The sequence below is a fragment of the Ceratotherium simum genome, chromosome 23, assembly GCF_057802395.1.
Source record: "Ceratotherium simum simum isolate JZ-2026a chromosome 23, ASM5780239v1, whole genome shotgun sequence".
Lineage (NCBI taxonomy): Eukaryota > Metazoa > Chordata > Mammalia > Perissodactyla > Rhinocerotidae > Ceratotherium > Ceratotherium simum.
In genome coordinates, this window is record NC_141922.1 from 49,018,505 (window position 1) to 49,034,040 (window position 15,536).

The 15,536-nt window shown below is 36.4% G+C and overlaps 1 protein-coding gene across 10 annotated transcripts in view; it reads right to left on the reverse strand.

Annotated features, from left to right (window-relative positions):
• Positions 1-15,536, reverse strand: part of PRKDC (protein kinase, DNA-activated, catalytic subunit) — a 194,553-nt gene that overhangs the window by 142,430 nt on the left and 36,587 nt on the right. For all 10 annotated transcript variants that reach the window (XM_087447719.1, XM_087447718.1, XM_004431149.3 and 7 more), the window contains 4 exons: positions 8,103-8,209; positions 5,748-5,838; positions 4,749-4,912; positions 3,611-3,763 (listed from right to left, as the gene is read on the reverse strand). In XM_087447719.1, the coding sequence (XP_087303845.1) occupies positions 3,611-3,763; positions 4,749-4,912; positions 5,748-5,838; positions 8,103-8,209 (515 nt within the window). The remainder of the gene's footprint in view (positions 1-3,610; positions 3,764-4,748; positions 4,913-5,747; positions 5,839-8,102; positions 8,210-15,536) is intronic.

Sequence of the window (15,536 nt, forward strand, 5' to 3'; positions counted from 1 at the left end):
ATATATTTCTGTGTCTCACAGGTAGGGCTTCTACAGGAGCACTGAGAAATCCAGGGTAGCTCTATTTCCCAACTGATACCGAGCTCAAGAATGAAGCACCTTGTTATATATACCACCTCAGAAATCATGCAAAATGTCTCGAAACTCAGACCAAACAACACAGAGTCCTCTTACACCTAGATATTTTTCTCCAAAAGAATATCTTTCTAACCCTTGAAGCAATTCTTAGGATTAACAAAAATAAAAGGCTCTTACCTTTCAGTTTGGAAGTTTAAACTGGTCTTAAAGCATTACTTTTTTTTTTCCCAAAAGAATTATACTATTTTCGTTTTAGTACATAAGTTAACTATTTGTGTCTAACACACACACACACACACACACACACACACACACACCCCTTATAGAAACTGCAGAAAATGTAGAAAACCATCCATCTATAATCCGACATCCCAAAGGTAACCACTGTTAACAATCAAAATCAGTTAACTTGGGCCAGCCCCGTGGCTTAGCGGTTAAGTGCGCGCGCTCCGCTGCTGGCGGCCCAGGTTCGGATCCCGGGCGAGCACCGACACACCGCTTCTCCGGCCATGCTGAGGCGGCGTCCCACATACAGCAACTAGAATGGATGTGCAACTACGACATACAACTATCTACCGGGGCTTTGGGGGAAAAATAAATAAATAAAATCTTTAAAAAAAAAAAAAATCAGTTAACTTTCCAAATATTTTATTTATATACATTTAAATATATATGTGTGTAAAAATAAATATACATTTTTGTAACCACTTTTCCTCTTAATTTTGATTATTTTCCATATAAATACATAAGCTATATCATTATTGTTATTAGCTGCCCAGTATCTCATATATGGACATACCATGATCCAGTTACCTAAATCCTGTTGTTAGAAATGCAGGTATTTCTAATTTATGACTAATATAAAGAAATCACAAGAAAAGTCTTATACACACTACGCTGAGTACATCTCTAGTAATGAAACTGCTGGACAAGTGCTGCAGGTCACCAAGCCTTTTCCTCTGCCTGCAGAGCCACACTCTGCCAATCCACACTCCCACTAGCCATGACTCACAGAGCCCTTTCCCTACATACTTGGCAATATCAATGTTGTCAATTTTTTAAATATTTGACAATTGCTGCAAACAATATCATTTTAATTTGAATTTCCTTGTTTACTAAAAAGACTGACTATTTTAAAATATATTTCATTAGCCATATATATTTCTTCATTATGCCTATTTTTGTTCTTTATCCATTTGGCAATTTTTAGATCTTATACCTTCAGTAGACTATTGCAATAAATTTTTTCCCACATTATGTCTATGTTAAAATTGTGGGTTTTGTGCCATTCAGTGATTTTAAACATTCATAAAGCCATAAGTATCACCACATTAACATTTTTCTTCCATATATCTACCCACAATATCTTATAGGAAAAATCTCCCTTTCTGTGCAAACATTATGGAAAGACATGGAAGGAGGCCTGTAATGTAATGATAACCAAATCCATCCAAGTAGCAGAAATCACATTTTGTGTATAAAAGAAAGTGTTTTTGAATGCTGTGATCTTACTTTTTATAAATAAAGCATAAATGCACGTTTGTAAAAATTGTTTCTACAAATATCTAGGAGTCTATTCACTAAACTTTCTGCAGAGGAAAATGCAGCTTTTCCTGAGGAATAAGAGTGGGAAAGGGATGAGGATGTGGAGGTTCACCTTAGCTTTATAGGTTTCTAGTCTAGTTAATGTTTTTATCAATGAAAAAGACTCCCGATCCAAAGATATACACAGACAGACACGCTATAAATCATTACATTTTCCTGTAATATATTTATAGTTTGTTTTTCCTTCTAAATCTTTTTAATTTGAAATTAACTTTTCATGTTAGTCAATTCGCCTAACACAATTTACTAAATGACCCATTTCTCACTAACTTAAAAAGCCTCTTCACCATATACACAATTTTGATGCATACATCTGGGCCCACCTCCCACCTACAGACTCTCCCCCAATCTATCTATGCACTAGTCCAACCTCTTAATTAATGTGGTTCCTTTTTAACATGCGTTAGGGCAGAACCCCCTTCACTGCTCTACCCTGTCAAATGTTTTCTTGGTTAGGCTCAAGCAATCATTCTTTCAGATTACTTTTTAGGTTCTAAATGAAATCAATGCAGGGCTTTTGCCAGATGATATCAAATGTACTGACTGATTTGAGAAGAGTTGGCATTTTTTCAATATTGATTTTTCTAACTCAGGTACATACCATATTGATTTTATATTCATAAAACATATGTTTTCCTGGCATACTGAAGTTTATTCTCAGACATTCTATATACATTTTTGATACTGTTATGAATGGGATGTTGTAGACATATTTTCCAAGTGGACCACACTGGCATATGAGATACACGAGAATACGGATACAGGAGAATTCTATTTTGTAATTCATCAGCTTCTTCCTTTATTAATTCTTAGAGTTTATCAGCCGATACTCTTGGGCTTTCTGGATTAAAACAAATTATATTCAAAATAATAATCTTTTCTCCTACCTTTCTAATGTCCCTCCCTCGTAACTCACAGCCTGGTGATGCCCAGATACTAACCACTGCAAAGAACTAACTAAACACGAGTGAAGCTATACTGAGCAACCACACCAAGCCACAGGCACTGCTCTGGGTAGGTGCTGAGGTGCCTGTGAACAGGCCAATCGCTTCTCACCAAGGGCTTCTGTCCTGGTCGAAGCATAAGGCAGCAGTAATGCTTCACGACTGGGGATGATAATGCTTCACGACTAGGGATGATTTGGCTGTGACATTCAGGTAGACATTCTTTAGCATATTAAAGATAACATTAAACTACTCCTAGTTTACTAGGACAAATGCCTTTTAGGCTTCTACAAAGAGAATCACTGCTTCTGAAATCTATTTCTATGGTAAATTTCCAGTTTTAAACACAAATCCTATTTAATCATGGTGCATCTTAATATACTGCTGGATTGTATTCATTCATATACACAGAAGAATTTTCCATCTATATTTATAAATGAGTTTTCCATTTCATTTTCTTTTTTAATGTGTGCACCCTGATAGAGTTATGCTAGCTTCATAAAATGAACTGAGAATTCTACCTTTTTTCTGCTTCCTGGCAGCAATGGAGAATTTGCCCATAAAGTCATCAGTAATAGGCCATTTACCAACATTTTCTGTCTCTCCCATCACTACTGGCCATGGTTTCTTATCTATTCTTCACTCTCTGAAAGAGTGTGAGTCCCTCTATGAAAGGGGTGACAGCTAATTCAGCTTTAGATGCCTAGACTCTCAGTAACCATTAACTAGAACACTGATTCCAAAACTTGGTGCACATTAAAAATCACCCCAATCCCCAGGTCATATATCTGAGGGATTAAATCAGAGCCTGAGGGTAGCAGCCAGGCAGCAGTATTTTTTTTAAAGATCCCCAAGTGATTCCAAAGTGAAGCAAGCTTTGATGATCACTGAACTAGACAGAACTTTTTTTTAAATTCTGCAGAACTTTTTTTTTTAAATTTTAAATTTTAAACTTTGTTTCAAACTCAAAATCATTCACTTACCTGATCTACATCACATGCAAGTCGAAGCAGCACAGGAAAAGTTCGCTTATAGAGCTGGTACATGGGTGGGGAACCCTGACCATCTTCAGGCATTTGAGTGGCTTTTCCCAACATAAACATAACCATGCTATGTAAAAGTTCACAAGCCGCAATCTAAAATAGGCCAGGAGTTCAACAAAGTTTAAGTTTTCATATTCACAAGAGAAGAATATATTAAAATGTTGCTCAATTTAGCCCTTTAAAAAGAAAAACTTTTGTAGCAGATAGTTATCACATCCAAATATAAAATAACTGGAAGTAGCACTTGTTGTATAAAATTAATGCTTCTGTTCACTTTAATCATTATGCAAGAATTAAGAATTGAAATTTAAAAGCTTTAGATATTAGGTCCATATACATTCATAAGAAATATATTTCAATGTTGCCATATTACAGAAATTTGCTTCATTTGTTAGCACATTTTCAACTACTATCGCTCCTTTTAGTAAAAATATTTTTGAAGCACTTTCAATATTTAGGAATTAATGTAAAAACTTGAGACTATTTGTTTCTAATCTCCTAGGCAGAAGAGATAATCAAGCATAGACTGAAAATCACTTTTAAATGCCTTCTGCACTGCATTTTCTATTATGAAGAGTTTTTGATTTACTAATGTTTTGCCAGATTATCTATTAAAATGACTTATGCTTAACTCTCATTTATCAATGACATCTACTTCAGATAAATGAGTAGTTTTCTAATTACCATATTACAGAAAATACAAAAATTAATGATATTGGAATGGCTGAAGTATATTACCTATTTCCTAACAAATATATGTCTTAAAAACAATAGACTCTAAATAATGAGTGATGAGGGGTCGGCCCCATGGCGTGGTGGTTAAGTTCAGCGTGCTCCGCTTCAGCGGCCCAGGTTCGCAGGTTTGGATCCAGGGCACGGACCTACACCACTCATCAGCCATGCTGTGGCAGCAACCCACATACAAAATAGAGGAAGACTGGCACAGATGTTAGCTCAGGGCTGATCTTCCTCAAGCAAAAGAAGAGGAAGACCAGCAACAGATGTTAGCTCAGGGTGAATCTTCTCAGCAAAAAGGAGAAAAAAAAAAAAGAAAGAGAGTGATGCAAAATAAATGTACTTTAGTTTGCCTGTCACTAGCTGAAAGAGCTAACTCCGTGACCCGAGGCAGGAAGAGATCCAGATAAATGACAGGCTTCATCTCCATAAACGGCACTGCAAAACTGAGTCTTTTTTCTCTGTCCCAGGCCACACACTTCTTCATCATTTCATCTGAGGATGCAGCTGTTAAAGAAGATTAAGAAGAGCGTTTTTTCATTCAAAATCTTAGTTTTAATACCAATGGCTCTACAATTCATTAGTGAACCCAGAGTGCTGTTATACTTTTCAGTTAAGCACTTTACTAACCTTTCCCTTTTTTGGTTTTGTTTTAGTTTAGACATGTAATTACAAAATTAGAAATCACAGATACACTATTTCTAAATTAGATTTAAAGTAAAAGTAGTTTTATACAAGTCTAACACTCCAGAATGTTTAATTTTTAATTTCAGTAGGAGTTACTTAAGGTATTCTGTGGAAAAATGATAAATGAACAACATTTTTATTAAAATTCTCCTCTTTTAACACTTTTTTGCAATATAGGCTCTAATTTCCTAAATAACCAAAAGTCACTGGTATATTTAATATAAAATTTCCAAAGTAAAAATACAGATCAATTTTTACTAATCAAAAACATTAATTCTCAATAAAAACAACCTAAAAATATCCAAATGTTAAGAATATCAGGTTTAAAAGATTAACTTTGAATTCCTGACACAATGTTTATTATAGAAAAGAATGTCAAATTAGATTCCATTTCAAAGCGGAAAACATGCTTCACAAATCAAGCAAGAATATTTTCCCTGCTAGTATAGTTAATTATTCAGATTGCGTGAGGACAGTCAAAGCATTTCATTAAGCAAATATTATTCTCTGCAATCTTACTTGAAAATATGTAAATCACATACAGGAGCAAATGGATGTGATTATTCTGATAGCAGAATATACCATAATCTATATAAGGCCAAATTAAAGTACAAACATCTATACCGAGGTTCATTTATGTTAAAGGAAAGTTTACCTGTTACGAGATTCTTGTTTATTTGTCCTCCTAGAGACCCAAGCATCTGTACTACTCTTATCCTTACTTCTTCCAAGGACAGTGCTTCATTCTGCAAACATGAACAACTGTATTACATGTGATGATAGCTGACTTAAAAATTAGAGAGAATTATGAGAAAAGAAAAACTATTTCAGGACCCTCTCTATTGTTAATGCCTCCCAATAGTTCATTATATCCTACACGGTACTGCTGTTAATTTTATTGCAAATTTGTGAAAAGAAGTCACATATCTTCCAATTTTGCAGTTAGATGTCCATTTCCTACACCAGTGGTTCCAAAAGTTTTGGCAGGACTTTTTAAACTCTTAAAAATACTGATGGGGGCTGGCCCAGTGCCATAGTAGTTAAAGTTCATGCACTCCACTTCGGCAGCCCAGGGTTCACGAGTTCGGATCCCAGGTGCAGACCTGCACACCGCTCATGAAGCCATGCTGTGGCAGTGTCCCACATACAGAATAGAGGATTGGTACAGATGTTAGCTCAGGGACAATCTTCCTCAAGCAAAAAGAGGAAGATTGGCAACAGATGTTAGTTCAGAGCCAATCTTCCTCACCAAAAAAAAAAAAAAAAAAAACTGAGGACTCCCAAAGACCTTTTGTTTATGTGGGTTGTATTTATCAATATTTATCATATTAGAAGCTAAAACTTTAAAAATTATTTAAATAGTTATTATTTTATGTAAAAATACTAAACCTATTACTCGTTAACAAATAACATATTTTTAGGAAAAGTAAGTATATTTTCCAAATCAACAAAAAATCTCAGGTAAGGGGGACTGTTTCACATTTGCGCAAATCTATTGTCTGGCTCACTAGAAGACAGCTTCTGTGACATGTTGTTTGGGCTGTAATTGGAAGAAAGAGGAGCATTTTAATAGTCTTTTTAGATAATCATGGTTCTTCTTTGATACACCCCAAAACTGAGTAAGTGGTAGTTTCTTAAAGGTTAGTTACAATGTGGAATCTGAAATCTTACCGATGAATTTTATGTAGTATATTACATTAAAATCCATTGGTTTTATCTTTCACTTTGAGTGGATTTTCTACCCATCCATGCCTCAGTAGCATAATGTAGTATCCATCTGAAAATACTGGTTCACTGGGCTATGCAGATCTTTCAAATGTTGACACATTTCATTATATATGCAAAAATCACATTTGTTAATATCACCACCAATCTCATCAGAAAAACCTTTAAGTAACGAGAAGCCATCAAGCTCATGGTGATAGTTACAAGTTTTCCAAAATTTTAATTTTCACTTAAATGCTTGAATTTTATCATTGGCAACAAATACTCTCAGACGTTTTCTTTGAAATGACAGGCTCACTGCGTTTACTTTAGAGAAAATGTCTGCCAAATTCTAAATAGCTAGTCTGTCTCTTAGTTGTTCTTTCAAGTAAATACAACGTTCATGAAAAAAAGGGCTGTTAGCTCACAGCGCAAAGCATCACACAAGTCCTTTGGAAGACAACTCTCATACTTCACTATGTAGCAGACTGCTTTATGCATACTTCCTGTTTCATCACACAGAATACTAAAAACATGTGTGCTCAAGGGTCAAGGTAAGGTTTAATGAAGTGCTAAGAAACCAAGAGCATTACCCATCATTACACCATATCGCAAATGGTCAAGGAGTAAACACAGCTTTGCCTTGCACCCAGGTGCCCCCAGGGGTCCACACTTTGAAAACTGCTATCCTAGGGAATAGGGGTCATGTATCTGTAAAGCAATTTTATTTGCAAAACTAGAGAAATGTTCAAGTAATTTCATCTTGCTTTATTTATATGTGATAATACAATAAAAAATTTTAGACTACCATTTCTAGTTTCATTCAAGTCTTTCAATCCGAACTGTCAAAAATGAGGTAGGAAAAATTTACCCTAGAGTTTGCATTATCGTTTTAGACATTAAAAGTTCTTCAAATTTTAGTTTTCACTTCATATCTAAAATAGATATTTTCCTTATACTAATTCAATTTTCTCTACATCATTTTTTCCTGTTACATTATATGCCCCATCTAAAAAAACTGGTCTTAAGAAATTATCACTGAAAAAACACAAAAACTGGCATGAATCAAACTTAACAAAATGATATATTTAAGATCTAATCAGTAAATGAATTAACCTTACATCCAAAATATCAGTATTCCAACTGCTCATTGAATACAAACCATATTACTTTTTATTATCCACTAAATTCATTTCAAGGTAGAGATGAACAGAAAAACAAGATGAAGACAATAAATAGTTAATATAGTTTACATTTTTATTGCTAAAATATATTGAAATTAAAGAAAATAGAAGGAATTTCTTACTGATGAAATGTTCTTTGTCTTTTTCAGATGTTTTAGCACCACTTTATTATATCCTTTCTGGGCAGCCCGAGAAAGTGCTGACACTTCCCAGTTATTCTTGGTCTCATCTACCAACAGGAAACAAAAATCAATTTTAAATAGCAATCATTCATTTATTTGATGAATACTAGGGAGAACACACTATATTGCCAAACAGAGACATTAAAATCCTAATTTTAATTACGATCAAAAAATTAAGTTTCTAGAACAAACAACATTAACAGTGGGTTGTCTTGCTTTTAAATACCATCGTCTACTAAAATCATGGTTCCTTCCAGAAGTGGCTAATTCCAGCGATTGGGCAGAGCCTGAATCATCTGTGGTGCCAGGAAGTAAGGAACTGCTCAAAGAAAAAAAGCCAGCTCCCACTCCTCATACACAAGCCCAATCTCAGACAATTTCTGCATCAGAATCAATAAAAACGGTAAAAGACTAGACCCACTGAAAAAACAAGAATCCAGAAGTCCCAACTGATACAAAGAAAGAAACAGGTGAGAAAAGACAGCTATTTTGTACAGCAGAATGCCACTTAGTCTAAAAGGAATGATGGAGTTTGAAAATCACCCTTCTGCACCTACCACTGTAATAATCAACTCAGGAAGAATCATCAATGGATACTAAATCTATTATGGTGAAAGCTGGACGAGGAACAGAATATTTACAGTCGTAAAGTACCTAACTATAAATTATTTTTTTGAAACAATCATAAATTTATAGAAAATTTGAAAGCATATTACCAAACTTTTCTTTTCTGAATCATTTAAGAGTAAGTTACCAACCTGATGCCCCACCACCTCTGAATCCTTTAGTGTGGCTTTCCTACAAGGACATTCTCCTACATAACAACCATGCAACTATCCAAATCAGGACACGGACCTTGACACATTACCCACATTTAATCCTCAGCCCCATTCGAGCTCCAGCATTGATTCTAACAATGTTTTAGTTCAGAACCACACGTTATTTATATCTAGTTGTCCTATCATTTAGTCCTCTTGAAAGTGAAACAGTTCTTCAGTCGTTCCTTGAATTTCATGACTTGGACATTTTAAAAATCATATGCCAGACTTTTGTACACTGTCCCTCTATCTGGATTTGTCTAATGTTTTCTCATGATTAGATTCAGGTTACAGGAACTAGTTGTAACATCTTACTAGTTCCTTTATTAACTATTGATTTAAATAAAATCTTTGACACACATTCATTTTATATCAGAGTCATAATTTACAGCTATAAAGTTATTTTTCACTAGTTCTGGCGATGCCCAGTGAAAGGTAAGCTTTCATTGCTGAAGGACAGGTAGTTTAATCCCAGCATGGTTTTTTCTTGGCTCCCAGAAATGAATCCCAAATGACAATAAAATCTTACCTCTGCATTCTGGTTCTCCAGTTCTTCTCCTTTCTATGATTTTGTGTTCTTGGTTTACTTATGCCCACTAAGCTAGTCCCCATGGGTGGGGGCAATGACTGAGAATTTTGGTTTATGGTCTGCTGACCAATTGGTGACCTTTTGTGGGTAGATGCTAGAGATCTACTCTGACGGGCCAGAGATGAAAAGAGGACCTGACTTTCAGTCTTTTTTAAAATTTTTTGGAACTCAAGTTAGTCAAGAATTTTGTACACTGGGAAAAATGCTCTTTGATATCTGCCTGGTCAGTATTTTGTCTGACTCTTGTGTCTCTTGAGTTTTGACTCAAATTGCAGAATTGAAGATTTAAGCTCTCCAGGTGTCTGTGTATCTATGTGCCTGAACTGAGAAAGGCCTTTACTTCTTACATGTGTAACACTCTCCTATATTTAGAGGGTATTAATAAGTTAGATTATAAAGTCTCTTAAGTTAAAAGAGCTCTGTTCTGACTTATCTATATAGATAAATAAACTTACATAAAATGAATATTCCTAAAATTCTCTGAAAATAAGGAAATCACACTTATAATGCTTTAAATGTGCCAGACTTTAAAAAAAATCTTACAGAAACTAACTCGGAAGCATTTCAGGAATCCATATTCACATCATTAAGGCACATCTTTGGTAAATGAGACAAGTTTAATAATTTTGGTTTAAATAAAAGAAATGTGTTTTGGGCTGGCCCCGTGGCTTAGCAGTTAAGTGCACGCACTCTTATGCTGGTGGCCTGGGTTCGGATCCCAGGCGCGCACTGACGCACCGCTTCTCCGGCCATGCTGAGGCCGCGTCCCACATACAGCAACTAGAAGGATGTGCAACTATGACATACAACTATCTATTGGGGCTTTGGGGGAAAAGTAAATAAACAAATAAAAATATAAAAAAAAATAAATGTGTTTTTATATCGGTGTTAATTATAATACAAGCGTACATTTTATTCCACTTGGGTTTATTTTTCCTATACTTATTTAGGCTTACACTAAGCTAATAAGCTAACATTACTTTTCATAACTTTTTTTTATTGTGGTATAAGACATAAAATAAAATGTACTCTTGGGGCCAGGCCAGTGGCGTAGTGGTTGAGTTCGGCGCACTCCACTTCAGCAGCCTGAATTCGTGGGTTCAGATCCTGAGTGCAGACCTATACCACTCACCAAGCCATGCTATGACAGCAACTCATATACAAAATGGAAGAAGATCGGTACAGATGTTAGCTCAGGGCCAATCTTCCTCAAGCAAAAAGAGGAAGATTGGCAACAGATGTTAGTTCAGGGCCAATCTTCCTCACCAAAAAAAAAAAAAAAAAAGGATTCTTTTAACCATTTTTAAGTATAAATTAAGCGGTATTAATTATATTCACAATGTTGTGCAACCATCACCACCACCCATCTCCAGAACTTTTTCATCATCACAAACAGCCCTACATAACTTTTAATTATGAAAAATGTAGTAAGTTTATGTTCCATTAAGTTTTGAACAAACTTTTTATTTCCACAGTAATTATGTTCTGTAGCATGTCAGCTGGAAGGTAATTTCTAAGATCGGTAGGTAACTAAAAACCTTGGACTGACTGAGTTAATTAATGGATAATCATTGGATACTCAGATAATTTCTAAGTAAAACAGAATATTGGAACACTGATTACTAAGCATCATTTTAAGTATATGTGCTCTTCTTGTTTTTATGGGCCATAACGAGACTGGAGCGTGGGGTCACGTAAATGAATGTGTGCGTGTTGTCACTGGAGCTGTACAGGGATGGGTGTGGTGGAGACAGTGATATCTACTGTGTGTGTTCACAGCTCCGCGAATCTGCAAACTCCACGAATATGGCACACAGTTCTCAATTATCCACTCGGAGTTTTCTTGGTGAAAGAGAAGTTTGGTAATAAGTTACAACTAACGAGTGGTTGAGGCTATCACAGAAATAATAGTGCAGAAATACAACTGTGGGTGAGCTTTTGACTTTCAGGGAAGGAGTGTAGTTTTCTCATAAAGCAACGAGTCTCAGGCTTTTCGTGTCTGGACGTCTTTCCACAACTGGGACTTACTCAGGACTCCACAGATCTTTGCTTATGTGGGTTAGAACTAGTAACAGTTGCCATATTCGAAGCACAAGCTACTTTTTTAAAGACTTACTGACTTATTTGAAGGTCATATGTTAACATGCATAACATCTTAGTATTACTTTGAAAACAGTTTGACCTCATGGACCTCTGAGACAGAACTGCTGTTTTAAAGTTGTGTCAGTTTGTTCCAGAATATGAAAGAGCATAATCAAGCACAAAACTTCGAAAGTAAATACCTGAGTCTGAAAAGAAGCTATGAAATGAGTTATATTTTTAGCAAAAGTCACTCAACCTTAAAGGATGTGCTTTTTTTGGTTTACTGAACAATGCCTTTGTCTGTAATATGAAAAATTATTCTTTCCTTTGTGTGTAATCTATTAAGATAGCAAAAATTCAGTGTCTTATCAGAATAACTTTCTGAGCTTTATGTTGACCTCATTATCTAAAACAGAAGATTCAGGTCTTGCACCTTCGGCAGGAGTGGCACAGAGCAGCACTGCGTCCCTCTCAGCAAACCGTATCAGGGGGCATGTGCTGTCAACGGGTCCCCCTACTGGCCAGTAGGCTGAGGAGGTGTCTGACAGGTGTCTCAACTTTGTCTCCAAAGTTGCTAGTTTTCTTTTTTTTTTTGGCTTGACAAAGATTGGCCCTGAGCTAACATCTGTGCCAATATTCCTCTATTTTTTCTGCGGGACGCCTCCACAGCATGGCTTGATGAGTGGTGTGTAGGTCCATGCCTGATATCCGAACCAGCAAACGCTGGGCCACCTAAGTGGCGCGAATTTAACCACTATGCCACCGGACTGGCCCCTAAAGTTGCTACTTTTAACCTTGGTAATTAACATGTGTTTTCAGGTGAGGTATTTTAATGTGCATGTAGTAGGCAGAATTTTAAGATAGCCCTATGATCCTGCCCCTGGTGTTCCTCCCATGACTGTGTACCGTTATATAACAAAAGGGGGCCGCCCTGTGGCTTAGCAGTTAAGTGCGCACGCTCCGCTACTGGCGGCCCGGGTTCGGATCTGGGCGCGCACCGATGTACCACTTGTCAGGCCGTGCTGAGGCCGCGTCCCACATACAGCAACTAGAAGGACGTGCAACTATGACATACAACTATCTACCGGGGCTTTGGGGGAAAAAAAGGAGGAGGATTGGCAATAGATGTTAGCTCAGAGCCGGGCTTCCTCAGCAAAAAGAGGAGGATTAGCATGGATGTTAGCTCAGGGCTGATCTTCCTCACAACAACAACAACAACAAAAAAGGGGCGATGATCTAGCTGGGCCTAATCTAACCATACGAGCCTCTAAGAGTCGAGTGTTTTCTCCAGCTGACAGAAGAGGAAGTCAGAGAGATTCAAAGCATCAGAAGGATTTCGAGTGCATTGCCGGCTGTGAAGATGAAAGAGGCCACAGGCAAACCAGAGACAGAGGCCTCCAGAAGCTGAGAACAAACCCTGACCATCAGCCAGCAAGGAAACGGCAACCTCAGACCCTGCCAACAACCTGAATGAGCCTAGAAAAAACTTCTTACCCAGAGTTTCCAGATAAGAGCCCAGCCTGGGCAACACCTTGATTTCAGCTTTGTGAGACCCTGAGGAGAGGACTGGCTGAGCCCACCTGGACTTCTGACCCACAGAATTGTGAAATAACAGATGGGTGTTGTTTTAAGCTGCTAAATCTGTGGTAACTTACTACACAACAATAGAAAGACACAAGAATCTTTCAATTTACTCACTTTATTTATTTACATCTGTACACACTGAATATTTCCTATTTAAAAATCAGAAATGAGAGGGGAGAAATTACAATAGACACCACAGAAATACAAAGGATCATAAGAGAATATTATGAAAAGCTATGCCAACAAATTGGATAACGTAGAAGAAATGGATAAATTCTAAGACTCATACAACCTCCCAAAATTGAATCAAGAAGAAATAGAGAATCTGAATAGACCAATCACTAGTAAAGAGATTGAAAGAGTAATCAAAAATCTCCCAAAAAACAAAAGTCCAAGACCAGACAGCTTCTCTGCTGAATTCTACCAAACATTCAAAGAAGATCTAATACCTATTCTTCTCAAACTCTTCCAAAAAACTGAAGAGGAGGAGAAGCTTCCTAACTCATTCTATGAAGCCAACATTATCCTAATACCAAAACCTGACAAGGACAACACACAAAAAAAGAAAATTACAGGCCAATATTGCTGATGAACATAGATGCAAAAATCCTCAACAAAATATTAGCAAATTGAATACAATAACACATTAAAAGGATCATATACTAAAGTCAAGTGGGATTTATTCCAGGGATGCAAGGATGGTGCGATATCCACAAATCAATCATTGTGATACACCACATTAACAAAATGAAGAATAAAAATCACATGGTCATCTCAATAGATGCAGAAAAAGCCTTTGACAAGATTCAGCATTGATTTACGATAAAAACTCCCAATAAAATGGATATTTTGTTGAGGAAAGTACCCCAACATAATAAAGGCCATATATGACAAACCCACAACTAATATCATACTCAATGGTGAAAAACTGAAAGCTCTCTCTCTAAAAACAGGAAGGATTCCCACTCTCACCACTCAGTTAACTGTATTGGCAGTCCTAGCCAAAGCAATCAGGCGAGAAAACAAAATAAAAGGTATTCAAATTAGAAAGAAAGAAGTAAAACTGTCACTATTTGCAGATGACATGATTTTATATATAGAAAACCCTAAAGAATCCACCAAAAAACTATTTGAAATAATTAATCAATACAGTAAAGCTGCAGGATACAAAATCAACATAAAAAATCAGTTGTGTTTCTGTACACTAACAACAAACTAGCAGAAAGAGAAATCAAGAACACAATCCCATTTACAATCACAACATAAAGAATAAAATACATAGGAATAAATTTAACCAAGGAAATGAAAGACCTATAAACTGAAAACCATAAGACATTGTTGAAAGAAATCAAAGAAATGGAAAGATATTCAATGCTCATGGATAGGAAGAATTAATATAGTTAAAATGTCCATATTACCTAAAGCAGTCTACAGGTTCAATGCAATCCCTAACAGAATCCCAATGACATTTTTCACAGAAATAGAACAAAGAATCCTATCCTGAGAAAAAAGAACAAAGCTAGAGGTATCACACTCCCTGATTTCAAAATATGCTAAAAAGCATGGTACTGGCAGAAAACACATACACAGATCAATGGAATAGAACTGATGCCCAGAAATAAACCCATACATTTATGAAGAGCTAAGAACATACAATGGAGAAAGAAAAGTCTCTTCAGTAAACAGTGTTGGGAAAACTGGAGAGCCACATGCTAAAGAAAGAAAGCATACCATTATCTTATGCCATATGCAAAAATTAACTCAAAATAGATTAAAGATTGGAATGTAAGACCTGAAACCATGAACCTCCTAGAAGAAAACATAGGCAGTATGCTCTTTGACATCCTTCTTAGTAGCATCTTTTTGAATATGTCTCCTCAGCAAAGGAAACAAAAGAAAAAATAAACAAATGGGACTACATCAGACTAAAAAGCTTCTGCATGGCAAAGGAAACCATCAACAAAACAAAAAGACAACCTTCCAAATAGGAGAAGATATTTCCAAATCGTATATCTGATAAGGGGTTAATATCCAAAATATGGGCCGGCCCCGTGGCTTAGTGGTTAAGTGCGTGCACTCTGCTGCTGGTGGCCCGGGTTCGGATCCCGGGCGCGCACCGACGCACCGCTTCTCCGGCCATGCTGAGGCCGCGTCCCACATACAGCAACTAGAAGGATGTGCAGCTATGACATACAACTATCTACTGGGGCTTTGGAGGGAAAAAATAAATAAATAAAATCTTTAAAAAAAAAAACAAAAACAAAATATATAAAGAACTCATACTACTCAACAATGAAAAAA